General features: G+C 42.8%; 1 protein-coding gene across 9 annotated transcripts in view; it reads right to left on the bottom strand.

Moving 5' to 3' along the window:
- Nucleotides 1-26,208, bottom strand: part of adam22 (ADAM metallopeptidase domain 22) — a 356,035-nt gene that overhangs the window by 145,792 nt on the left and 184,035 nt on the right. For all 9 annotated transcript variants that reach the window (XM_063044159.1, XM_063044161.1, XM_063044160.1 and 6 more), the window contains exons 12-13: nt 12,600-12,681; nt 1,190-1,277 (exon numbers count right to left, since the gene is read on the bottom strand). In XM_063044159.1, coding sequence (XP_062900229.1) covers nt 1,190-1,277; nt 12,600-12,681 — 170 coding nt within the window. The remainder of the gene's footprint in view (nt 1-1,189; nt 1,278-12,599; nt 12,682-26,208) is intronic.

The following is a 26,208-nucleotide window of genomic DNA, read 5'->3' as shown; positions in this document are numbered from 1 at the left end:
CAACTTTGTAAACAAGCAATACTGTCTACAGTGCAGAGGCTGCTAGCCCACAGCAGAGGGCTGGCTGCTGAACAGATTTGGTTTGCAATGTGAAGTGACTATGAGAGTTCATCTGCCAAATGTAAAACCATGGGGGTATGTTAACTGGCCTACACCATTCCAGGCAATATGGGCCATTGTGACAGAGTTCAAGGAAAATTACAGACTAGATGAATTTTGTCACTTTGAACATCAAACAGTAGCAGGCACATTAGAACTATCAAACTCAAAATCAGCCCTCATGGCACTTAGTCGTGGGTATCTGGGTTTCCTGTCCTCAGAAGCTTTTCCAGGGATTCCCAACCTTTTTTATGCTATGGACCCCAGTTTGGGAGCCCTGTTTTAGACCATCCTTGTGAATTACTTTGTCCCAGCAAAGTTCTCTGAACATTCCGAAGTGTTTCCCGTTATAGATATGTTACTTACAGGAAGCATTGCTGAAATAAACAATGCCATTGTAGTTATTGAAATTGTATTGATCATCTGCTGTTACTTTTAATCTTAGATGTTTGCTTGTTTGTTTATTTATTTATTTATTGTGATACAACATGGAAAAGGCCGTTGCAGCCCTTCAAGCCGCACCATCCAGCAATCCCCCAATTTAATCCTACCCTAATCATGGGACAATTTACAATCACCAACTAATCTACCAATCGGTACATTTGTGGCACGAGAGAGGAAACCGAGCACCTGGAGGAAACCCAGAGAGAACGTACAAACTCTTTATAAGTAATGGTGGAAAATTAATCCGGGTCACTGGTACTATAAAACATTGTGCTAACCACTACACCACTGTGCTGTCCCAAGTCTGACGTACTTTGAGGAGAATGCCTGCTTGTTGTGATGAATAGAGACTTTTCGACCATCAGCTTCAATATCTCTCCAGTGACTAAGATGACAATCACAGCAGGTATGATCTGTTTCTTTGTTATTCCTTATATTTCACATTGCACTTATTTCTCCCTTTAACTTCGAGACATTACTCCAGCTCCTTTGACAAAATATTGGGTAAACAATTAAGGTGACGACAGAGAAGAATGAGTATTTCACATACGATATGCTGAGATTGCTTTCTTTGAAAGTAATATTCCAGTGCACACTTCATATATCTTTTACAAAATAATTTATTAGCACACCTCTGAAAACTTACCATTCGTTCGCTTCGTATCTGAAAGCATGCCAAGATTTTGGGCTAAGTTCTGAGCGAGTGTGACAGCCATTTGATGCGCATTTCCAAACTGAAACAAAACATCACCAGTTAGAATAAGAGCTCACAAAAAGATTCTCTTCAATTCCTGGTTTCTTGTTAAGAGACCTGTTGTTTTACTGCCTCTGATACACAGGAAAGTAGTACCAGTGCATCAGCTACCCAGCCAACGTCATCCAGAAAATGGTGCCATGCTGGACTGACATAGAAATTGCCAAAATCAGAAGGTGAATGTCCGGAAACGTGCATCTTTCTTGTCTCAGCTAGAACAGATTCTCGGCATCCCAGATGTTAATACATTTACAGCAAAGTAGCTGTCCCCCATGGAATCTGCAGTACAACTCCAACAATCCACTGCCTGACCATTTGGAAATCCCAGCGGTTCAGTGTCAGGCTCAATGGGTCACGATTTCTGCCGTTGCTTTCACAGCCTAGTTCTCTTGCTCCCTTTAAACTCACGTGCTTCTCTTTCCCATGCACACTTGAAATTGAAATTTACTGTTTCCTGTCTGCCTCACACCCTTTGAAAGTTACTGGGATCACTGGAAAATTTTATGACTCTACTGTGGAACAGTTTTTAAAAAGTAAACTAAGAGTGTATTAGAGAATTGATAATCTGGAAAATCTGCTGGTTCGGCACCAAAGCTCCAAATGTGTGGAATTAACATTTTTACCCCACAACTACACTTACAGCATGGCTAGATTTCAATCTGCAGATCTCCAGGACAGGAGTAGAAACATGCAGGACATGCAGATGTACAAATTGGCTGTCAGAAGGGCCACTTCAATACAATTTCAGAACTGACTACCAAAGTGGGGAAGCAGAAGAAATTTTAAGAAGCTGGTACTTAAAACTGGCGGTGTGATAAACAGTGAGGGACAAAGGTAGAAAGTGCAGGAAGATGTCAACTGTGACGACAAACCAAGTTATCAGACAATTGATGCTAATGAGAGAGATAAGGGAGACAATGGAGAAACGTTCAAAATGTTAATGAGAGAGGAGAGAGAGATAACGGAAAAGAAACACAATTCAGAATATTGGCAGACCGGTTGCTTTGAACCTGAACTGTTTGAAGTTTGATGGACAGGCAATACCACAGCAGGGGGATAAAAAGAACAGGTTCGCTAAGGCACGGGACACACCACGAGATCACGAGATAACGAGACCCTGGAAGAGCGGTGTGCCCCCACAAGTTGGTAGGAGTTTGGAGGTCCGGTTCGTGGATACCAACCATAGACTCACAGGGTGAAAAGGTACGATCGGTGGGAACCTGGTGTGTGTGTGTCTGCCCTTGCCTGGGTGCCAGATTCACCTTGGAAGAACGGTCGTATCCGAATCGGAGGGGTCACAGTCGGTGACCACAGCAGGATAGAAGACATAAAAGGGTCCGCCCGAAGCCAACTGCGAAGAACATCAAAGATCTGCCTGAATCAAATTTGTATCTCTCTCTCTCTCCCCAACGGCACAACAGTGATTACTGCAAACTGTACTAAGCTGAACTGAACTCTGCGTCACTTAAGACTGATCATTTTACCACTAGACCTCGATAGAGCTTGGTTGATTCCCATTACCCTAGTTCTGTGTACATGTGTGTTTTATCATTGCTAACCTGTTGCATTTATATCCTTATGATTAGAGTACTGTGTTACTTGTTTCTTTAATAAAACTTTATTAGTTCATATTAATCCAGACTCCAACTAATGGTCCATTTCTGCTGGTTTGGCAACCCAGTTACGGGGTACATAACATAAGTGGGAGCTCGTCTGGGATTTTGAATGCCAAATTTGGGACTGGGTAAATTGATTGGGTTAAAATTCCCGAAAGAAAGAAAGGGCAAACAGCAGTAATGGAGATTGAAGAATTTCTAAAGGCGCCAACCTTGGAGGCATTAGAGGATGCCAGGAAATCAGAATTGGCGACTGTTGCCAAACGGTTGAATCTTTTTAAGGGGAAGTCGACAATGAGGAGAACTGAGATGCACAGAGCTATCACTGAGCATTATGTATCTAAAGGCGTGTTTCCCCAAGGGGAGCTGGAGGTGTATCTATGGGCAAACCTGGTGGAGAAGCAGTACAGCTGCAGATGGAAAAATTGAGACTCGAGCACGAGTTACGGGTAAGGCAGCTGGAACGAGAAGAGAAGGACAAGCAGTTAGAATGAGAAGAGAGAGAGAAGCAGAAGGACAGGGAATTTGAGCTGGAGAAGTTAGAGATGACACTAGCGCAGGGCCCCATGCCAAACCAAGATGGAGGGTTCAGGGCGACCCGGGAGGTTAGGCTGGTTCCCCCATTTGAGGAGGCCGATGTTGATCAGTACTTCCTACATTTTCAAAAAGTCGCTGCAAGTCAGGACTGGCCGAGGGATAAGTGGGCTGTTTTTCTTCAGAGCATACTTAAAGGAAAAGCTCAGCAAGCTTACTCGGCATTGTCCGCAGAAGATGCCCAGAGGCATGATGTGGTGAAAGAGGCGATACTCAGGATTTATGAGTTGGTCCCGGAGGCATACGGGCAGAGGTTCCGGAATGTGAGGAAACAGCACGTATTTAGAGTTTGCTCATGAGATGCAGATGTATTGTGAGCGTTGGTGCGCCTCGAAAGGGGTCAATGGGGATTATGACAGACTGCTACAGCTAATACTGATTGAGCAGTTTAAAGGTTGTGTTCCTGAAGGTATGAGGCCCTATCTAGATGAGAAAGAGGCAGAAACCTTAGCCACAACTGCTAAGTTAGCGGATGAGTACGTGTTAACACACAAAGCGAAGTTTATCCCCAGTAAAAGCTACCAGAAGGGTAGTCAGGAGGGCGGAGAGAGTCCGCCAGAAAAGCCAGAAAGTAAGCCGGGGACTAGTGAGAAGGGTACGGAAGACCAGGAGCAGTTTAGTAGGAAGTCTCCTGGGGTCGTATGCTATAATTGTGGGAAAGTCGGTCACTTTGCGTCCAGGTGCTTTGCCCCAAAGAAGGAGACGGGGAAAGGAAAAACGACGATTCCGACTGGCTGTATTGAGCTGGCAAACAAACTGCTAGGGGAGAAGAGGTCTGATAAAGTTCAGGAAGGGCGCGATAAGTTTATTTCGGCCAGATTGGTGTCGGTGAAGGAGGGGTTAAACCCGGTTCCAGTACGGATCTGGAGAGACACGGGAGCTTGTCAGTCATTGATCTTAAAGAGTGTGTTAGACTTTAGTTCAGAGACCCAGACTGGGGAGGTCAGGGTGATAAAAGGCATTGGGAAAGGGACTGAAGCAGTACCTTTGCACCAGATACACCTAAAAAGCAACTTGGTCTCCGGACCGGTCACGATTAGGGTGAGGCCCAAATTACCGATGGAAGACGTGGAGGTCTTACTCGGTAATGACCTCGCCGGCGGAAATGTGTACTCAGCAGTAAAACTGACAAGCCAGCCTGCCAGCATTGAGGCCCCGCCCATGGACTCACAGGTTTATCCCGTTTGCGCAGTGACTCGGCGCATGTCCAGAAAGGCTGCTGAAGCGAATGTAGATTTAGCTGAGACGTTTTTACCAGCCTTGTACCAGGAGGGGTTAGAAAGTTGAGGTAGACTTATCATTAGTGAGAAAGGAATTTATACAGGCACAGGAATGAGACGAGGAGTTAATGGTTTCAGTGGAGACAGCTCTCTCCAAAGCAGAATTAAAAAGGGAGCCAGTGGGCTATTATGTGAAGGAGGGAGTACTAATGAGGAAATGGAGACCAAGTACCGTGCCCGCAGATGAGGAATGGGGGTGGTGCACCAGGTAGTAGTGCCGAAAATTTATGGGGATGAGATTTTTAACCTGACCCACAAGATACTCCTCGGTGGACATTTTGGGGTAAGGAAGACAGTCGATAGAATTATGAAAGAGTTTTACTGGCCGAGCATGAGGGAGGATATTATTGAGTATTGTAGACGTGAGCCCACACAGTTACAGTCTATTGATATGTTAACAGCTTGCCACAATAAGCAAGCAGACCTAGTCGGTGTTATCACAAAAATTAATGAGGCTAGGGTGCCACCTGATAAGGGGAAAACCCATTTTGAAAAGATAAGTATGGTGCCAACCAGATGGGAGAAGTCTATTGTTTTGGCCAGCTTTGCTGATAAGGTCTCTCCCTTAACCCCCGAACAGAGCAAGCCGTTGAGAAAGCTAATTAACCGGCACGCAGACGTATGTACGGATGTCCCAAGGCGATGCAAAGAACATCAGGTCAGCCTAGTAAGCAACACCCCTATAGGATGATTAATTCAGTTATCAAAGGGCTAAAGAACGCAGAAGCGTACATTGACGATTTAGTGGTCTGGAGTGACACGTGGGAGGGGCACATTGTGGCAGTAGGGGAGCTGTTTAAAAAGCTGTTTGAAGCCAGCCTGACAGTGAACCTCGCAAAAAGTGAATTCGGCCACACGAAGGTCACTTATATGGGATTTGTGGTAGGACAGGGGCAGCCGGCTTCGATGCAGGCTAAGGTGCGGGCTATCTCTGAAGTCCCCACCCTGATAGACAAGAGAGCCCTGAGAAGGTTCTTGGGGATGGTGGGGTACTATCGGAAGTTTTGCAAAACCTTTGCAGATATTACCCTCCCTCTTACTAAGCTCTTGCCAAAGAATGCGAGGTTTGTGTGGGACGACCTTTGTTATATTTGTCCAGCACGGAAACCACTGATAATTTACACTGGTCACAACCCATTAGCGTTTTTGGCCACTATGAAGGATAAAAACAAAAGGTTACTAAGTTGGAGCCTGGTCTTACAGGAATTTGGGTGACTTCAATCTACATGTAGACTGGGTGAACCAAATTGGTAAAGGTGCTGAGGAAGAGGATTTCTTGGAATGTATGCGGGATGGTTTTTTGAACCAACATGTCGAGGAACCGACTAGAGAGCAGGCTATTCTGGACTGGGTTTTGAGCAATGAGGAAGGGTTAATTAGCGATCTTGTCGTGAGAGGCTCCTTGGGTAAGAGTGACCATAATATGGTGGAATTCTACATTAACATGGAGAGTGACGTAGTTAATTCAGAAACAAAGGTTCTGAACTTAAAGAGGGGTAACTTTGAAGGTATGAGTCGTGAATTAGCTAAGATAGACTGGCAAATGACACTTAAAGGATTGACGGTGGATATGCAATGGCAGGCATTTAAAGGTTGCATGGATGAACTACAACAATTGTTCATCCCAGTTTGGCAAAAGAATAAATCAAGGAAGGTAGTGCACCCGTGGGTGACAAGAGAAATTAGGGATAGTATCAATTCCAAAGAAGTAGCATACAAATTAGCCAGAGAAAGTGGCTCACCTGAGGACTGGGAGAAATTCAGAGTTCAGCAGAGGAGGACAAAGGGCTTAATTAGGAAGGGGAAAAAAGATTATGAGAGAAAACTGGCAGAGAACATAAAAACGGACTGTAAAAGCTTTTATAGATATGTAAAAAGGAAAAGACTGATAAAGACAAATGTAGGTCCCCTGCAAACAGAAACAGGTGAATTGATTATGGGGAGCAAGGACATGGCAGACCAATTGAATAATTACTTTGGTTCTGTCTTCACTAAGGAGGACATAAATAATCTTCCAGAAATAGTAAGGGACAGAGGGTCCAGTGAGATGGAGGAACTGAGCGAAATACATGTTAGTAGGGAAGTGGTGTTAGGTAAATTGAAGGGATTGAAGGCAGATAAATCCCCAGGGCCAGATGATCTGCATCCCAGAGTGCTTAAGGAAGTAGCCCAAGAAATAGTGGATGCATTAGTGATAATTTTTCAAAACTCGTTAGATTCTGGACTAGTTCCTGAGGATTGGAGGGTGGCTAATGTAACCCCACTTTTTAAAAAAGGAGGGAGAGAGAAACCGGGGAATTATAGGCCGGTTAGCCTAACGTCGGTGGTGGGGAAACTGCTGGAGTCAGTTATCAAGGATGTGATAACAGCACATTTGGAAAGCGGTGAAATGATTGGACAAAGTCAGCATGGATTTGTGAAAGGAAAATCATGTCTGACGAATCTCATAGAATTTTTTGAGGATGTAACTAGTAGAGTGGATAGGGGAGAACCAGTGGATGTGGTATATTTGGATTTTCAAAAGGCTTTTGACAAGGTCCCACACAGGAGATTAGTGTGCAAACTTAAAGCACACGGTATTGGGGGTAAGGTATTGGTGTGGGTGGAGAATTGGTTAGCAGACAGGAAGCAAAGAGTGGGAATAAACGGGACCTTTTCAGAATGGCAGGCAGTGACTAGTGGGGTACCGCAAGGCTCAGTGCTGGGACCCCAGTTGTTTACAATATATATTAATGACTTGGATGAGGGAATTAAATGCAGCATCTCCAAGTTTGCGGATGACACGAAGCTGGGTGGCAGTGTTAGCAGTGAGGAGGATGCTAAGAGGATGCAGGGTGACTTGGATAGGTTGGGTGAGTGGGCAAACTCATGGCAGATGCAATTTAATGTGGATAAATGTGAAGTTATCCACTTTGGTGGCAAAAATAGGAAAACAGATTATTATCTGAATGGTGGCCGATTAGGAAAAGGGGAGGTGCAACGAGACCTGGGTGTCATTATACACCAGTCATTGAAAGTGGGCATGCAGGTACAGCAGGCGGTGAAAAAGGCGAACGGTATGCTGGCATTTATAGCGAGAGGATTCGAGTACAGGAGCAGGGAGGTACTACTGCAGTTGTACAAGACCTTGGTGAGACCACACCTGGAGTATTGTGTGCAGTTTTGGTCCCCTAATCTGAGGAAAGACATCTTTGCCATAGAGGGAGTACAAAGAAGGTTCACCAGATTGATTCCTGGGATGGCAGGTCTTTCATATGAAGAAAGACTGGATGAACTGGGCTTGTACTCGTTGGAATTTAGAAGATTGAGGGGGGATCTGATTGAAACGTATAAGATCCTAAAGGGATTGGACAGGCTAGATGCGGGAAGATTGTTCCCGATGTTGGGGAGGTCCAGAACGAGGGGTCACAGTTTGAGGATAGAGGGGAAGCCTTTTAGGACCGAGATTAGGAAAAACTTCTTCACACAGAGAGTGGTGAATCTGTGGAATTCTCTGCCACAGCAAACTGTTGAGGCCAGTTCATTAGCTATGTTTAAAAGGAAGTTAGATATGGCCCTTGAGGCTACAGGGGTCAGGGGGTATGGAGGGAAGGATGGGTTCTGAGTTGGATGATCAGCCATGATCTTAATAAATGGCGGTGCAGGCTCGAAGGGCCGAATGGCCTACTCCTGCACCTATTTTCTATGTTTCTATGTTTCTATGAATTTGATATTAAAATAAAACATATAAAAGGAACGGACAATGTGATTGCTGACTGTCTGTCAAGGTGTTGAGAACTTAAAGTTCTCTGTATTAGCCGAATAGCTGATGAACCTGTATATTAGTGTGTATCTAATAATGTATTCATGCCCATAATTTTTACGCTGGTAAAAATCCTTTGAAGGGTAGGGGTGTGACGACAAACCAAGTTATCAGACGATTGATGCTAATGAGAGAATTAAGGGAGACAATGGAGAAACGTTCAAAATGTTAATGAGAGAGGAGAGAGAGATAACGGAAAAGAAGCACAGTTCAGAATATTGACAGATCAGTTGCTTTGAACCTGAACTGTTTGAAGTTTGATGGACAGGCGATACCACAGCAGGGGGATAAAAAGAACAGGTTCGCTAAGGCACGGGACACACCACGAGATCACGAGATAACGAGACCCTGGAAGAGCGGTGTGCCCCCACAAGTTGGTAGGAGTTTGGAGGTCCGGTTCGTGGATACCAACCATAGACTCACAGGGTGAAAAGGTACGATCGGTGGGAACCTGGTGTGTGTATCCGTCCTTGCCTTGGTGCCGGGTTCACTGTGGAAGAACGGTCGTATCCGGAACAGAGGGGTCACAGTCGGTGACCACAGCGGGATAGCAGACATAAAAGGGTCCGACCGAAGCCAACTGTGAAGAACATCAAAGATCTGCCTGAATCAAATTTGTATCTCTCTCTCTCTAACGGCACAACAGCGATTACTGTGAACTGTACTAAGCTGAACTGAACTCTGCTTCACTTAAGACTGATCATTTTACCCCTAGACTGCGATAGAGCTTGGTTGATTCCTATTACCCTAGTTCTGTGTACATGTGTGTTTTATCATTGCTAACCTGTTGCATTTATATCCTTATGATTAGAGTACTGTGTTACTTGTTTCTTTAATAAAACTTTATTAGTTCATATTAATCCAGACTCCAACTAGTGGTCCATTTCTGCTGGTTTGGCAACCCAGTTACGGGGTACGTAACACAACAGATCCACAGACTGGTCAGCTGGGAAGGAAGAGGAAGCAGTCGAGAGAGTTGGACCACAGGCATGGTTCAGCATTTGGATCCAGTTCAATTTCCAAATCAGACCAGGAATGGTAAAAGCAGGGTTGTCTGGTGGCTTGAAATACCTGTTGTTCCTGCCCTTTTACCCATGTACAGTCATTCCTTTCCATCCACATTCTCACATCCTCATCTGTCTACCCTGAAGAGTAAATGTTTGTTGCACAATTTTTACAAGAACTAATTCTCCTTATTTTGTTTCAGAACACCACTTCTCTCATGTGAACAGTCATGGAGAGGGAGAGGATGACAGAGAGAGGGGGAGGGGGGATGGGGAGGGAGGAGGGGGAGGGGAGGGGGGAGGGGGGAGAGTGGGAGGGGGGAGAGTGGGAGGGGGGGAGAGTGGGAGGGGGAGGGGGAGGGGGAGGGATACTGTCCAGAGGTATTGAATGTTGGGTTAGAGAGGAAAATAGGAATTGTTGAAGCTAACATAAAAACGAGAATAGCAGAACTTGGACCCAAATAGTTGCGAGTGAGACAGAGTCAGAGTCAGAGACTCAGAAGTCCAGATAACCTTATCTCTGATTTATTTCTTTGTCTGTTGATGGTGCAAAGTATTTGAACACAGGCAAACACAGTGAAATGTAAAGTTTGCTGAACTGTAATTTAGTGTATAATTAAGGCCACAAAATAAATAGTATTATTAATTTAGTGCATGGCTTTGGTGAGGTCACATCTTAAGTAATGTGTGCAGCTTTTGTTTCCTTACCTATGAAAGAGATTAAATTTTCTGCTGATGGAGTGCAGGAAAGCGTCACCAGACTAGTTTTCCCAGGGATGGCAGTTCATCAGCACTTTCTCAAGAGCAATTAGGGATGGGCAACTAAATTGTGACTCAGCCTGCAAAGTCCATATTTTTGAATGAATACAAGTAAATGAGCTGAACAGGCGAAATGGTCTGCTTCTCTTCCTTAACTTTCAAGTGCTTTCTTAACAGCAGGAAAGAAATGAAGCCCAGAATAGTTACACCACTTATGTCATTTTTCACAACATTTGATGCGTTGGGTTCAGATCAGATGCTCCCACTCCTTGCAGCCTTGACATTTTGCCACTTTGTCTTGCATTGAAGTCCAGGAAAGCTGTGGGACCCCAAAGGCTAAAACCCATGTCAGTACATGGATGCAGCTCCATACAATTCCCATCAAAAATTCTCCCCACAGTCTCTCCTAAGGTTGAGAAATTTTGCCATTCATTTCTTTCAGAAATACAGCTATTAAATTAATATGATTCAAGCAAATGGCTTGAATTTGATTTGCAGCTGTCATTTTGACCAGCTTTCAAAATGATGAGAGCAAATAAAGCCAGTATATTTCACAGATAAACATAGGTTTTAATCTGAGTTGGTTTGTCACAAATGCTAAATTACTGGATCTGAATAACATATCTGCTGGTACAAGTTTAAAGGGAACATTCAACAATTACCTCTGCTTATGTGTTAAAATGTTAATAGACTTTCAAGTTACTTCACTCTGTAACTCTCTTCTTTTCATTAATAAACCTTCACTAATAGAAACATTTTACCAATTCCATAAATGTTCCTAGAGATAATCTGCACACTGTTTATTCTGTTCACTGTAAACAATTCTGTGCACAATACTGTTTAGGTTAGGTGCACAATTGTCAAGATACAGTATATTGTCTGCAGGTTGACATTGTAGTGAAATACCACTGGACTCACTACTGGTTCAATGAATTGTTAAATATGTAAAATAAAGTGGATTCTGGTTAATTTGGACATTAGTTAATAGGGGCAGCCATTTATATGGGGCAACTCTTAAAGAACAAAAAATAAATTGAGAAAGTAGCTGGGATCCCCTTCATATTGTATGGCCATTAACACGACATGCTTAGAGTGGTGGGTTTTTAAATAGTGTCAGTTGCATGAGCTTGTGTTCACAAAGCTGGGATTTTCGCCATTTATAGTTGACGAGAAGTAAGCTGTCGGACAACTTGGAACTGTTGTGCTCACAAACGATTTCACTACTTCAACAAGTTAGGAATTATGAAGAAATTGAAGGCATTGATAATGTTACAATAAAAATGAAAACTTGAAGGGTGCAGTCATCCAAAGCATTGCATGTAAGCAGTCCATTATCTGCACTGATACTGTTCATTTACAATCAATCCAAAGAACACGGCAGATGAACTCCTCTGTCGATTGTTCTCAGTTTATTGTCCTATAGAGGTATTGGTAATGTTCCAATTTGTCCTATATTTCATTTAAATACATAAATTGTTACTCCGTTAAATGGTAGTTTATCTGTTTTACACCTTTTAACTACTTCCACGAAACTTTGGCTAATTGGGGCAGCAGCTTCATTTAGGCCAAAATGTACTGGTTGGGATGTGTCTCAATTAATCAGAATCCACTGTACCCGGTGTGTCTTCAATGGAGATGAGTCCGTCTATTTCCTTTTGGCACTCCTGGCATTTAACTACTAATTGTACCAGCAATCATCAAACTTTTAAAGATCATGTTCATGAATAATAATTAAATCCATCTTTTCTATCCAATGCTATATTAGAGGTTAGTGGTGGGAGGGTGGGGAACGAAGTGAAGAAATAAGCAAACTTTTGCTTATTCTCTTTCACTCTTTGATGCAACACAATGGATTTACCAGTGAATTTGCCACTTAAGCTAACTTGGAAGCAAGGCTGCTTGCTAGCTAATTAAGTCTTCAATTACTTCTTTTAAATGGTGTTTTTAACAAACTGCAGAATGAGAACATATAAAAATACTGAAGTAAATTAATCCAATAGTTTATTTTAAAATATTTCCCTTCTTCCAAATCCCATTTTCTTTTGATCATGTGTACACAACAAAGAAAGTGAATCTGTAACCTTGCCCTCTGAACTTGATGGTTTCTCCACATGTCCCTGGAAGACACCATTCTGCCATTCTCTGAAATGATACAACTGTGCATGGTAGCTTTATTCCAGGAAGCTGAACCTACATCTGTCTTATCAAGGCAAATTAAATAGAATTTATAATGGTACAGGAATTTACCTCATTCACTCCTCCACCTTTCAATTGTGAACAAATTCCACCAACATATGCTGCTCCACTCTGGGTTTCAAATGTTGTTCCCCTAAAAGTAATGGTAAACGTATATCAAAAGAAGTATCAGAGTAATTGTGTTTACCATGTGTGATTCTATACAGATATTCAAACAGTGCCATACAAAATAGGGTGATTCGATTGATATGCTAGAGCTCATTTGTGTCTGTGTTGCAAAACTTTCTTGAACTCTGACCAAATTTAGGATATTATTTATTCACTGTAATCAATCTTTTGAATACCTTCCCCACATACAATTTTGTCTGTACCATATTTGTTTCATTCCCTACAAATAATCAAATGGATTTTGAATTAAATTCACAGCAAAGGGAATACACCTAACTGAAAACATTAAGTGCCTAGACCACCTTTTACTACAGGAAATGCAACTGGGATGGGTATTTTCAACGTCAAGTATCTTACATGGTGGGACTCACAAAAGCTAGTGGTTTATAACCAGAGGGTCAGAATCTCCATAGGGGTTCTCCCAATCTTCCACTGTGATTTTTGTGGAAGAATGATCTATGTTCTGGAGGGGAGAAAAACATGAATGGATATTTTGGTCTTGAATCTGTGGATTCTCCTAATTTACCACATCTAAAAAGAGAAAAATAATTATGTAAACCTTGTAGCTAAGTTGTTAGGTGAATAAAATATTTTCTTTCTATTGCTTAAATAAGATTCCCCATTGATAGATTGTTTTTGATGCTGTAACTACTTGAAAGGTTTGCATCTATCTGCATGTCCACACTATGACCACTAGATGGCAGTATGGGGCAGCAAGGAATCTCATTGCTTTGAGGATTGGCACCACACCAGAGGAGTTATACAATGAAATACCTATGGAAGTTTAAATAGATCTGAATATCTGAAATGCACAAATTTTATTAGTTTTCAGATACGTTTTTCATCGAACTGCAATTATGTCAATTCTTTTAAATTTACGTACCAACTCTCAAGAAAATCACATATAAATTATGTCCAGCATCTGCAGAATTCCTGTTGTTTGCGTATAAATTATGTTTACTTTTTTTGTTAAAAAGTCAGTACTATAGTTAAATATTTAGATATCTTATGGAAGTGTTTTTTTAAAAATTCTATGATATTCTTGGTTCCTCTATCCCTTGCTTCCTACCAGCAATATAGCTGAAATTTTCAACAGACTGTCAGTTGCTCTCGATGGGCTGACCTCTGACTTGTCCCCGGTACTGCCCTCACTGCTTGGCAGAAATCCATTGTCAATCCCCACAATCCTGTCCTGATCTCTGGTGATGTTAAGAACTAGGTATTCAATATCCACCTTACTAACAATCCTGTGGAATAAGACCATAAGACACAGGAGCAGATTTACGCCATTCAGCCCATTAAGACTGTTCCACTATTCCATCATGGCTGATTTATTAACCTTCTCAAACCCATTTTCCTCCCTTCTCCCCTTAACATTTGAGCCCCTAACTAATCAAGTACCTATCAACCTCCACTTTAAATATATTCCATAACTTAGCCTTCACAGCTGCCTGTGACAATGAATTCCATGGATTCACTGTTCTCTGGCTGAAGGAATTCCTCCTCATCTCTGCTCTAAATGGGTATTCATCTCCTCTGAGACTGTGCCCTCTGGTGCTAGACTCACCCACTACAGGAAACATCCTCTCCACATCCATCCTATTTATGCCTTTCAATATTCTATAGGTTTCAATGAGGTCCCCTTCATTCTTCTAAACTCCAGTGAGTACAGAACCAGAACCATCAAATGGTGCTCATACATTAACCCTTTCATTCCCAGAATCATTCTCATGAACCTCCTCTGAACCCTCTCCAAAACCTGCATGACACTTCTTGGAAAAGGTGCCCAAAACGGCTCTCAATACAAGTGTGGTCTGACCAATAGCTTATAAACCATCAGCATTACATCCTTGCTTTTATATTCTTGTCCTCTCAAAATGAATGCAAACAATGCATTTGCCTTCCTTACCACTGACTCAACCTGCAAAGGAAACTTGCACAAGGACTCCTAAGTCCCTTTGCACCACTGATTTTTGAATTTTCTTCCCATTTAGAAAATATTCTATGCCTTTATTCCTTCTACCAAAGTACATGAGCATACACTACATTTCATCTGCCTCTTCTCTACCTATTCTCCCAATTCATCTAAGTCCTTCTGCAGATTCTCTGCTTACTCAACACTACCTGCTCTTCTACCTATCTTTGTACCATCTGCAATCTTGGTCAGAGCCATCATTGTTCAAAGTTCTAAGTAAATTTATTATCAAAGTACATATATATTGCCATTAATTCTGTCATCCAAATCACTGACATATAATGTGAAAAGAAGTGGTCCCAATGCCTACTCTTGTGGAACACCACCAGTCACTAGCAGCCAACCAGAATAGATCCCCTTTATCCCCACTCTTTGCATACCACCAGTCAGTCAATCTTCTATCCATGTTAGTTTCTTTCCGGTAACACCATGGACACGTATCTTGTTAAGCAGCCTCATGTGTGGCACTTTGTCAAAGGCCTTCTGAAAATTGATGTAAACAACATCCACTGACTCTACTTTGTCTATTCAGCCTGTTAGATCCTCAAAGAACTCCAGCAAGATTGGGCAAGATTTCTCCTTATTGATACCATGCTAACTTTGGCCTACTTTATCATGCACTTCCAAGTACCCCAAAACCTCATCCTTAATAATAGACTCCCACATCTTCCCAACCACTGAAGTTTGGCTAACTGGCTTATAATTTTTTTCCTTCTGCCTCCCTTCTCAAAGAGCGGAGCGACACTTGCAATTTTCCAGTCCTCCAGATCCATTCCAGAATCTAGTGATTCCTGGAAAATCATTACTAGTGCCTTCACAATCTCATCAGCTACCTCTTTCAGAACCCTGGGTGTAGTCCATCAGGTCCAGGTGACTTATCTACCTTCAGACCTTTCAGCTTCCCAAGCACCTTCCCCTTAGTAATAATGCAGGTTTTGTCACGTAAAATGGTGGAGGCGTTTCATGTTTGAGAACTGCTGCAGCAACTCATTTATTGAACACCGAAACTACTTCTTTATGTGCCTTGCGTGTTACACACTTGGGCGATCATGGCTGTCCACATCCAATGATCCCTCGCAGCGTCAACGATATCTTGCACACTTAGATCTGTTAGTTCTTTCACAGTGTCCATGTATTTTCTTCTTTGCTTTTCTCTTCCGTGTTTCCCAGGCATACGGCCTTGTAATATAAAGCATTCCATTTCTCCCTTTCTGATGACATGGCCCAGGAATTAAAGTTTCCTCTTATTTAATGTTCTCATTAAAGATCTTTTTGTATGGGCACGTTAGAGTACTGTCTCATTAGTTACCCTATCTCTATATGATATTTTCAGCATTCTTCTAAGAAACCACATTTCTGTTGTTTCTAAGTTTCTTTGGAGTTCTGGTGTCATAGTCCATGTTTCGGAAGCATACAGCAAGATTGACCAGATGGGTTTCATTTTTTGGAAGTTGGTTTTGGCATTAGCAATTTTTCTTTTTATTTCTACTTTATCTTGTGATATAAAGCTACCAAGGTAATTAAAGCTGGTCTTTTGTTCAATCTCTTGGTTACCGATGTACAATTAGCAGTTGGGAGTATCCTGCTGTTTTGATATTACCATACATTTGGTTTTTTTACAGTTGATGGTTCAACCAAAATCTGCACTTGTTTGTACTACTTTGTCTAGGAGGATTTGTAGGTCTTCTGCAACACTTGCTATTAGGGGGGTATCGTCTGCATAACTTATATTGTTGATGTTAACACCTCCAATTTTTATTCCATCTAGGTCTTCTATTTCTCTGAGAATCATTTCACTATAGATATTAAATAATTCTGGTGAGGCAACGCATCCCTATCTAACTCCTCTTTGAATTTCAGTACAACTGCTTATATTATCATCAATTTTTACTGCCGCCATTTAATTCCAATATAAATTTTGAAGCAGTTGTTGGCCCCTTCCGTCAATGTTTAGTTTAGCGAGAATTTGAAATAATTTTTCATGTTGCACTTTGTCGAATGCTTTAGTGAAATCAATAAAACATAAAAAGACATCATTTTGATATTCAATTGCACTTTCTGAAAGCATTCGTAGTATGAAAATTGTGTTCCTTGTTCCTCTATCCTCAATAAACCTATATTGCAGTTTAGAAGTTTCTGGCCTTAACTTGTTTTTAATTTGACTCAGAACAATTGTCAACAAAATTTTTATTATGTGACTCATAAGACTGATTGTTGTATAGTTTTCGCAGTCAATAGTTTCAGGAATTTTTGGCAGAGTTATGAATACTGATTTCAAGAGATCATCAGGCAATACACCAGACTCATATATGCCATTAAACAGTTCAAAAAGAATATCTATGCCCAGATCTTCTAGGGCTTGCATCATTTCCACTGAAATTTCATCAGGTCCAGTGGCTTTACCATGTTTCATGCTTTTCATTGCTTTAGTTATTTCTTCTTTGGTAATAGGTGGGCCAGAATTAGGGTGTTTAGTATCTGGGGGTTCCCCTCTATTACCTTCAAAAAGCTGCTCTATATACTGAATCCACCTCTCACATACTTTATCTGGATCTGTTAGTATGGATCCATCTGCTGATCTTATACATCCTGTAGAGGAGATTTTCTTAATTCCAGTAATTTCCTTAATTTTCTTGTGCATTTCTTTGCTGTTGTTAATATGGCCTTCTACTTCATTGTATTTTTGAGTCAGCCATTCTTCCTTTGCAATATTGCACAATTGTCTGGTCTGTCTGTCTCGCTCTCTGTATTGCACTTCATCATTCTTCACTAACCTTCTTTGTTCCATCAGATCTAGAATTTCTTTGGTAATCCACCCCTTGTTGGTGTGTTGGATTTCTTGTACTGGGACTATCTCCTCTGCTGATTGCTGTACAGCATATTTAAATCTGTCCCAAATAGGTGTTGTTTCATTTTCGTTGAGGTGTTCTTCCACAGCTGTTTTGAATTGTTGCTGAAGTATGCTATCATTTTTAAGCTCTCCCAACATATACTTCTTCCTCTTTTTTCCACATTTCAGTTTCTTTAATTTTGTTTCGATGGTAACAATTACTGGATGGTGATCTGAATCCTGGGTAGGCTTTAGAAGTTGTGATATTATTTCTAAAGCGTTCATTGATGGTAATGAAATCTATTTGATTCCTTGTTCTATCTCCAGGGCTAATCCGAGTACACAATCTACGTGAATGGTTTTTTATACCAAGTATTGGTGATCACCAAAATACTGAACTCAAAGCATGCTAAAAAACCTTTACGTAATTATGTCATCACATCAGACCAGCCTCTTAAAGGGAGACCCCAACTCAATGTCTGTGATAGTGAATTCTGTACATTTCCACCAATTACATTACCCTCCCCACCTCAAGAACTGACTAAAGCTGGCATTGTGAGCCTGTTCAGAGCTTGACGAACTGTATGGCTTGGATCCTGTGTTCTAAGGGTGCAGGACTCGTTCTGCGGTGCATTGACATGCTCCTGATCATGTCGTGATGGCAGCAGGATTCTCCAAATCTTGGCAGGCCAGTTTAAGGTGATCTACCAAAATATGTTCAGGTTTACCCATCTTACCTAAGATAAAAGTCTTTTCTCCCCATTCTGAAACACAGCACAAGCCATTGTAAGGGGGCCTAAGGGGATGTTGGAGTGTATTATGCTGGACAAAAACAAACGAGGAAGAATGTCGGTCAACAGGTACCCAAGAGTGCTGTATGCCATGATGGGAGGTAGGAATAGGTGCAAAGGAGTTGAATTTACTGAGGAGGGTGGAACATTATAGAGAGGCTGACCAGGCGGTCATGCCGTCAGGAATGAAATCACCTGGCACTCGTAACAGCTGCCCGAATACCAACTCATCGCCTGAGACTGCAGGTCCTCCTTTGGAGCTGTTCTGAGCCCCAGCAGGACCCACGGGAGCCGATCATGCCAACACTCATCGGTCAGAGAAGCCCTCAGAGCAGCAGTGAAACCATACACATAGGCGGGTGATACAAATTGTGACGTATCCTAGTGCTGAGGTTCTGGCCATTGCAGCCCAGAAATTTGATATGAATTTGGGACTGCGGTCAGAGGAGATATCAGATGGGGTGCCAAATTGAGCAACCCAAATGCTGGTAAATGCCCGAGCCTCGTCTGCGGCCATCTTTGATGCTAGGGAGATGACTTTTAGCTACCTGGTGGTACGTTCCATCATGGTATAGGGATGCGTAAAACCAAAGGGGGGGGGGGAAGACGGCCAATAAGGTCTACATTGACATGGTCAAACTGTCAGTCAGTGACCTCAAAAGGTGCCAATGGTACCTGAATATGACAGCTACTTTTGTCTGCCGGCACTCCACACAGGCCGCAGTCCAATCACGCGCGTCCTTTTGAAGGCTGTGCCACAGAAACTTTAGTGCAACCAGTGCAAGAGGCCATGTCTGGAGCCTCCAGTTTGTGGGCATGATGGGACAAAGGTAACCCGTGTTGGCTTAAGCACTGAGACAGTATGCAGAGATAGGATACACATTCGGATTTGGATGAACTGGTGACAAGTATGTCATCCAAGTAAACAAAAAAAAATGCAAGTCTCTTAATATAGGATCAATCAGCTGTTGGAAAGTCTGTGCCGCATTTTTCAACCCAAACAGCATGCACAGAAACCCAAAGAGGCCAAATGGGGTTATCACAGCCAGTTTGGGAACATCCTCTAAGCACACAGCCCCTAACTAGATCAACTTTGGAAAAAAATGACTTCCCAGCTAAACATGCTGAAAAATCATGCATGTGTGGGACTGTGTAGCGATCACGGATGGTGACCTCGCTAAGGTGTCGGTAATCGCCACACGGGCGGCAACCACCATCGAACCTAGGGACCATATGGTGTGGCGAAGCTCAGGGGCTATTCAACCAGCATACAATGCCAAGTCTGTCCATGTTGGCAAAATCAACCTTCACAGTTGCCAGTTTTTCTGGGTCCAGTCTACGCGTGCAGGCATGGACTGCTGGGGCCAGTTGTGGAAGTGTGGTGCTCAGCACCATGTTTGTGATTGCCGTGGAGAATGTAGGCTTGGTGAGGTTTGGGAATTCACCCAGCCATCAAGTGAACTCACATACAGTGGTGCATGACCCAAAGTCCTTGACATCCACAAGCAGTTCTTAATATTAACCAACAGTCCTTGGGCATGCAGGAAATCTGCACCAAGCAGAGGTCTAGTCACTATAGCCAGGACAAAGTCCCATGTGCAATGTCACCCATTGAAGCAGAGTGTTACCCATTGCGTCCCTTAAGTCTGGATCTTGCTGTTGTTGGCGACCTCCAACGAAGTTTCATCACTCTTTGCCTTCGCATCAACAGGCGATGCCAGCAGCGCATTCACTTGAGCACCTGTGTCACACAGGAAGCGTCACCCTGAAAGGGTGTCCGTAATGAACAGTAGACAACCCTGGCAGCTGGAACCCATGGTGTTCACAGACCTCTGATGTCCTGATGCGCTGGCACTGTCAAAACTGCAAGGCAGTCAGCACTTCCTAGTGTTTGTAGCGATGCAAGCATGGTAACAGCACAGACCCGGTATCACCTGTTTCATAGGCGCAGGCATCCTTACATTGAGGGCTTTGCTGACCGGGCTTACTGAGGACCGAGCTAGGATAGACGATGAATGTATGAAATACAAGTGACCTGGAGAATTGAGACCAACCTCTTAAAGTGAAACCCCAACTCAATGTCTGTGGTTGTGAATTATGTACATTTCCATCAATTATGGTATCCTACAATAACAACTACACTCAATTCTGTTCCCCCGACACTCTTGAATTCCTGGCATTTTGCTATTGTCTTCCACAGTGAAAACTGACACAAAATACTTACTAAGTTCATCCGATGTTTCTTTGTCCCCCATTACTACTTCTCCAGCATCACTTTCCAGCAGTCCAATATTCATTCTCATCTCTCTTTTACTCTTATATCTGAAAACAGTTTTGGTATCATCTTTTATATTATTGGCTAGCTTACCTTCATATTTCATCCTTTCTCTCCTTATTGTTTCTTTTAGTTGCCGTCAGCTGGCTTGTAAAAGCTTTCCATTCCTCTAACTTCCCACTAATTTTTGATTTTATGCTGTCTTTGACCCCCCTTGCCACCCACAGTTGCTTCATCCTCCCTTTAAAATACCTCTTTATCTTTGGGATCTACGTAGCTATCTTATGAATTGCCCCCAGAAACTCCAGCCATTGCTGTTGCCATCATCCTTGCTACTGTCCCCTTCCAGTTAACTTTGCCCAGCACCTCTCTCATGCCTCTGTAATTCCCTTTACTCTACTGTGATACTGACACATCTGACTTTATCTTCTCCTTCTCAATCTGCGGAGTGAATTATCAAAAACCTTAGTGAAAATTAAGTCTGTGAAACAGTGATAGAACATTGACATGAAAGCTTTGGAGGGGATGCAGGTGAAGTTCGTCAGGATGTTGTCTGGATTAGAGAGTATTAGTTATAGTAGAGGTAGAAGATATAAAAGCCTGGAAGCATGAACCACCAGGCTCAAAGACAGTTTTTGCCCCACTGTTACATGACTATTAAATATAGCCTAGTACAATAAGTTGAACTCTTGATCTCACAATCTACGTTGTTATGACCTTGCACCCTATTGTTTACCTTCTCTGCGCTTTCTCTGTCTCGTTTGCTCTTTATTCTGCAACATTATTGTTTTACCTGGTTCTACCTGAATGCACTGTGTAATGATCTGATCTATACGAATAGTATTAAACAAACTTTTCACTGTAACTCAGTAGGTGCAACAATGATAAAACAACACCCATTCTAATAAACATCACCTAATCACCACCCCCAGCTTTCTCCATACTGAGACAGTAGTTAGCCTTTCAGGACCTGGGCTCTACTCACAATTCAGTGAGATCAGAAGGCTGCCTGTTCGTATCACGTCGGGGGTCAAGATAGCGTAGTGGTTAGCATAACGCTTTACAGTATAGGCGACCCAGGTTCAATTCCCACTGCTGCCTGTAAGGAGTTTGTATGTTCTCCCCGTGACCGTGTGGGTTTCCTCCGGGTGCTCTGGTTTCCTCCCACTGCAATGGTGTACAGGTTGGTAGGTTAATTAGTCATTGTAAATTGTCCCTGGAGTAAATTAAGGATTGCTGAAGGTATGGCTCAAAGGGCCAGAAAGAGGCCTATTCCATGTTGTACTTTAATAATAATAGATCACAGCTTATCTGGGAACTAACCCCATACAACTTTTTTTTAGTTGCTTCTGTATGCAGATCAGGACTGACAATCCCTTAAATGAGGAGAGCTGGCCCAGTCTTGTTGCCTTCTACCCTTCCTCCACTATCCTTGCTGAGAATCGATCAGCATCTCTCTGAGATCATTTCCCTCTTTCAGCAGCCCCACCAACCCTCCTCACTCCACAGTCCACTGATAAACATACTGGAGGAAGTGGGGTACTATCTGCTGGATTATGACAGCTTTCTCTACTTCAAGCCTGCAAAACCATTAAACGTCTTTATTCTCATACAAGGTAAAACTTTCCTTGTAACAAATATGATCCCAAGAATGGCTCTGCTAACAAAAGTAATACATAAATTACACCAATTTGAACATAGAACAGTGCAGCACAGAAACAGGTCCATGGCCCCAGGACGTCTGTGCTGATGATAATGGTGCCACATTAAACTAGACTGTCTGCCTCCACGTGATCAATATGCCTCCATTCCCTCCATTAGGCACCCGTCTAAATGCCTCACAACTGTTATGGTTGCATCTGCTTCCATCAATTCCCCTTGCAGTGGTTTCCAGGCACCTACTACACAGTGTTAAAAATTTACCTGGTACATGCATTTAAACACTCCTCTTCTCATTTTAAATTCTTCTCCTCTAGTATTTGACATTTACACCCTGGGAAAAAAGTACTCTGACCACCTACATAATTTTATATACTATCAGATCTCCCATCAGCCTTCAAAGTTTCAGAGTAAACACTACAACTTTGCACAACCACAACTTATAACTAATACTCTCTAATTCAGGCAACATCCTGATGAACTTCATCTGCATCGTCTCCAAAGCCTCCACGTCAATATTCTATCACTGTTTCACACATGACAGTTCAGTCGGGTCAATCCTTTGGAAGAAACTGCCAACTCATTTCATCAGGAAAGTTTTGATCCTTGCAAACACCAGAGAATGACAAAAACATTTCAAATTTGATCACATACATCCAACTAAAATAAGAAATGTTTTCATGCTTAATTCAGCCCTGGCTCTAAAATCACTTCCAGGAAGGGAGTTGAACATTCTAACTCCTGTAAACTTAACCATAAATTTTCAATGGAATTCTTAATTCAATTTAATCTTCTGCCTAGATCGCAATGATATGAATATGAAGTTATTGCAATTTCATTATTTGGACGTGGCCTATCAGTGGCATGAACAGAGCTTTACCAAGAGGGATTTCTCACAGGTTGGTGGCGGTTATTTAAAAAGGGAGCTTCGAGAGTGTGTGTCCATTGTACTTGGCCTATCAGCGCTATAACCGGCACACTAATCGTGAGTTGGACAGCAGGGAAGGTTCAGGCATAAAAGGGAGGCACTGCCTAGCGGAGCGGTCATTGATGGAGTGGTCTGACGCAGAGTGGTAGGACCTTGGCTCATTCGGGCTTCGGCGAGGTAAGTGGGTAAGTGGACTTTGTTTCTTTTCCTTACTTTTTTTTTGAGGAATAGAGAGCATGGCTGTAGGTTTAGTACTTTGCTCTGGGTGTCAGATGTGGGAATCCTGGGAATCTTCCAGTCTCCCAGATGGCGACATCTGCACCAGGTGCACTGAGATGCAACTTCTGACAGACTGTGTTAGGGATCTGGAGCTGAAACTTGATGGCCTACTGCTTATTAGGGGAAAGTGTGCAGGAGATAGATAGGAGCTACAAGGAGTTAGTCACCCCAAGGCTGCAGGAGTTAGACAAGTGGGTGACTATCAGGGAAGGGATGGGAAGAGCTCAAATAGTAGAGAGCACCCCTGTGGCCACCCCCCTCAGTAATTGTTATCTCATTTTGGATGCTTTCGAGGGTGGGGTGACCTGACAGAGGATGACCACGGCAATCAGGTCTCTGGTACTGAGCCTGGTTCCGTGGTGCAGAAGGGAGAGAAGATGATGAGTAATGTGGTAGTCATAGGGGATTCCATAGTGAGAGAAACTGACAGGAGGTTCTGTCAGCCTGATAGAGATACCCGCATGGTGTGTTGCCTCCCAGGTGCCAGGGTACGGGATGTCTCGGATCGGGTGCAGAGTATTCTGAAGGGAGAGGGTAAAAAGCCCTCTGTTGAGATTGTGTTGGTGTTGGTACCAATGACAGAGGTAGAAAAAGGGAGGAGGTCCTGAAGAGAAAATTCAGGGAGTTGGGTAGGAAGCTGAAAAGCGGGACCTCCAGGGTAGTAATCTCGGGATTGCTGCCTGTGCCACATACTAACGAACATAAGACTAGCATGATCAGGCAAATTAATGTGTGACTGAGAGACCGGTGTAGGGGGCAGGGCTTCGGGTTCCTAGATCACTGGGGCATCTTCTGGAGCGGGTACAACCTGTACAAAAAGGCTGGGTTACAACTGAACCCAAAGGGGTCCAATATCATAGAAACATAAAAAACCTACAGCACAATACAGGCCCTTTGGCCGTCAAAGTTGTGCCGAACATGTCCCTACCTTAGAAATTACTAGGCATACCCATAGCCCTCTATTTTTCTAAGCTCCATGTACCTATCCAAAAGTCTCTTAAAAGACCCTATTGTATCCTCCTCCACCACTGCCGCTGGCAGCCCATTCCATGCACTCACCACTCTCTGCGTAAAAAACCTACCCCTGACATCTCCTCTGTACCTACTCCCCAGCACCTTAAACCTGTGTCCTCTTGTGGCAACCATTTCAGCCCAGGGAAAAAACCTCTGACTATCTACACGATCAATGCCTCTCATCATCTTATACACCTCTATCAGGTCACCTCTCATCCTCCATCGCTCCAAGGAGAAAAGGCCGAGTTCACTCAACCTGTTTTCATAAGGCATGTTCCCCAATCCAGGCAACATCCTTGTAAATCTCCTCTGCACCCTTTCTATGGTTTTCACATCCTTCCTGGCGACCAGAACTGAGCACAGTACTCCAAGTGAGGTCTGACCAGGGTCCTATATAGCTGCAACATTACCTATCGGCTCCTAAATTCAATTCCGTGATTAATGAAGGCCAATACACCGTATGCCTTCTTAACCACAGAGTCAACCTGCACAGCTGCTTTGAGGGTCCTATGGACTCGGACCCCAAGATTCCTCTGATCCTCCACACTGCCAAGAGTCTTACCATTGATACTATATCCTAGCAGGCAGGTTTAATAGAGCTGTTAGGGAGGGTTTAAACTAATTTGGCAGGGGGATGGGAACCAGAGTGATAGGGCTGAGGAAGGGGAAAACAGAAATAAAGCAGAGATAACATGCAACAGGGAGATAGAAAGGACAGGCAAGAAATGAGGCATAATGATAGCCAGTGAGATGAGTTACAAGGCAATAGAGCCGTGGTGCAGTTAAAACAGAAAGCAATAATAAATATTGGACTGAAAGTGTTATATTTGAACGCACGCAGCATAAGAAATAAAATGGACGATCTTGAAATTCAGCTACAGATTGGCAAGTATGACATTGTGGCCATCTCTGAAACTTGGCTAAAGGATGGGTGCCATTGGGAGCTGAACATCGAAGGATATACGGTGTATCAGAAAGATAGGTTAGTAGGCAGCGGGGGTGGTGTGGCCCTGTGTATAAGAAATAGTATTAAATCATTTGAAAGGGATGACATAAGATCGGAAGATGCAGAGTCTCTATGGGTTGAGTTAAGAAAAAGCAAGGGTAAAAGGACCCTAATGGCAGATGTATACAGGCCTCCAAACAGCAGTCGAGGTGTGGATTAGAAATTACAGCAGGAGATAGAAAAGGTGTGTCAGAAGGGCAATGTCATGATAATCATTGGGGATTTTAACATGAAAGTGGATTGGGAAAACCAGGCCATTACTGGACCTCAAGACTTAATCGTTAGGGAACAGTGATCACAATATGATTGAGTTCACTTTGAAATCTGAGAAGGAGAAACTAAATTCCAATGTGTCGGTATTTCAGTGGAATAAAGGAAATTACAATGGCATGAGAGGGGAACTGGCCAAGGTTGTCTGGAAAGGGACACTAGCAGGAAGGACAGCAGAGCAGCAATGGCTGGAGTTTCTGTGAAAAATGAGGGAAGTACAAGACAGATATATACCAAAAAGGAAGAAATTTTCAAATGGAAGGACACTGGCATGGCTGACAACTGAAGACAGAGCTAAATTAAACGCAAGAGATAGGGCATACAAGGAAGCCAAAGCTAGCAGGAAGCTAGAGGATTGAGAAGCTTTTAAAAACTTGCAGAAGGAAACTAAGATGGTCATTAGGAAGAAAAAGGTGAATTATGAAAGGAAGCTGGTGACTAATATCAAAGAAGATACTAAAAGCT

This window comes from Mobula hypostoma, chromosome 3 (genome assembly GCF_963921235.1).
Source record: "Mobula hypostoma chromosome 3, sMobHyp1.1, whole genome shotgun sequence".
NCBI classification, from domain to species: Eukaryota; Metazoa; Chordata; class Chondrichthyes; order Myliobatiformes; family Myliobatidae; genus Mobula; species Mobula hypostoma.
This window is presented reverse-complemented; position numbering and strand designations above follow the sequence as displayed.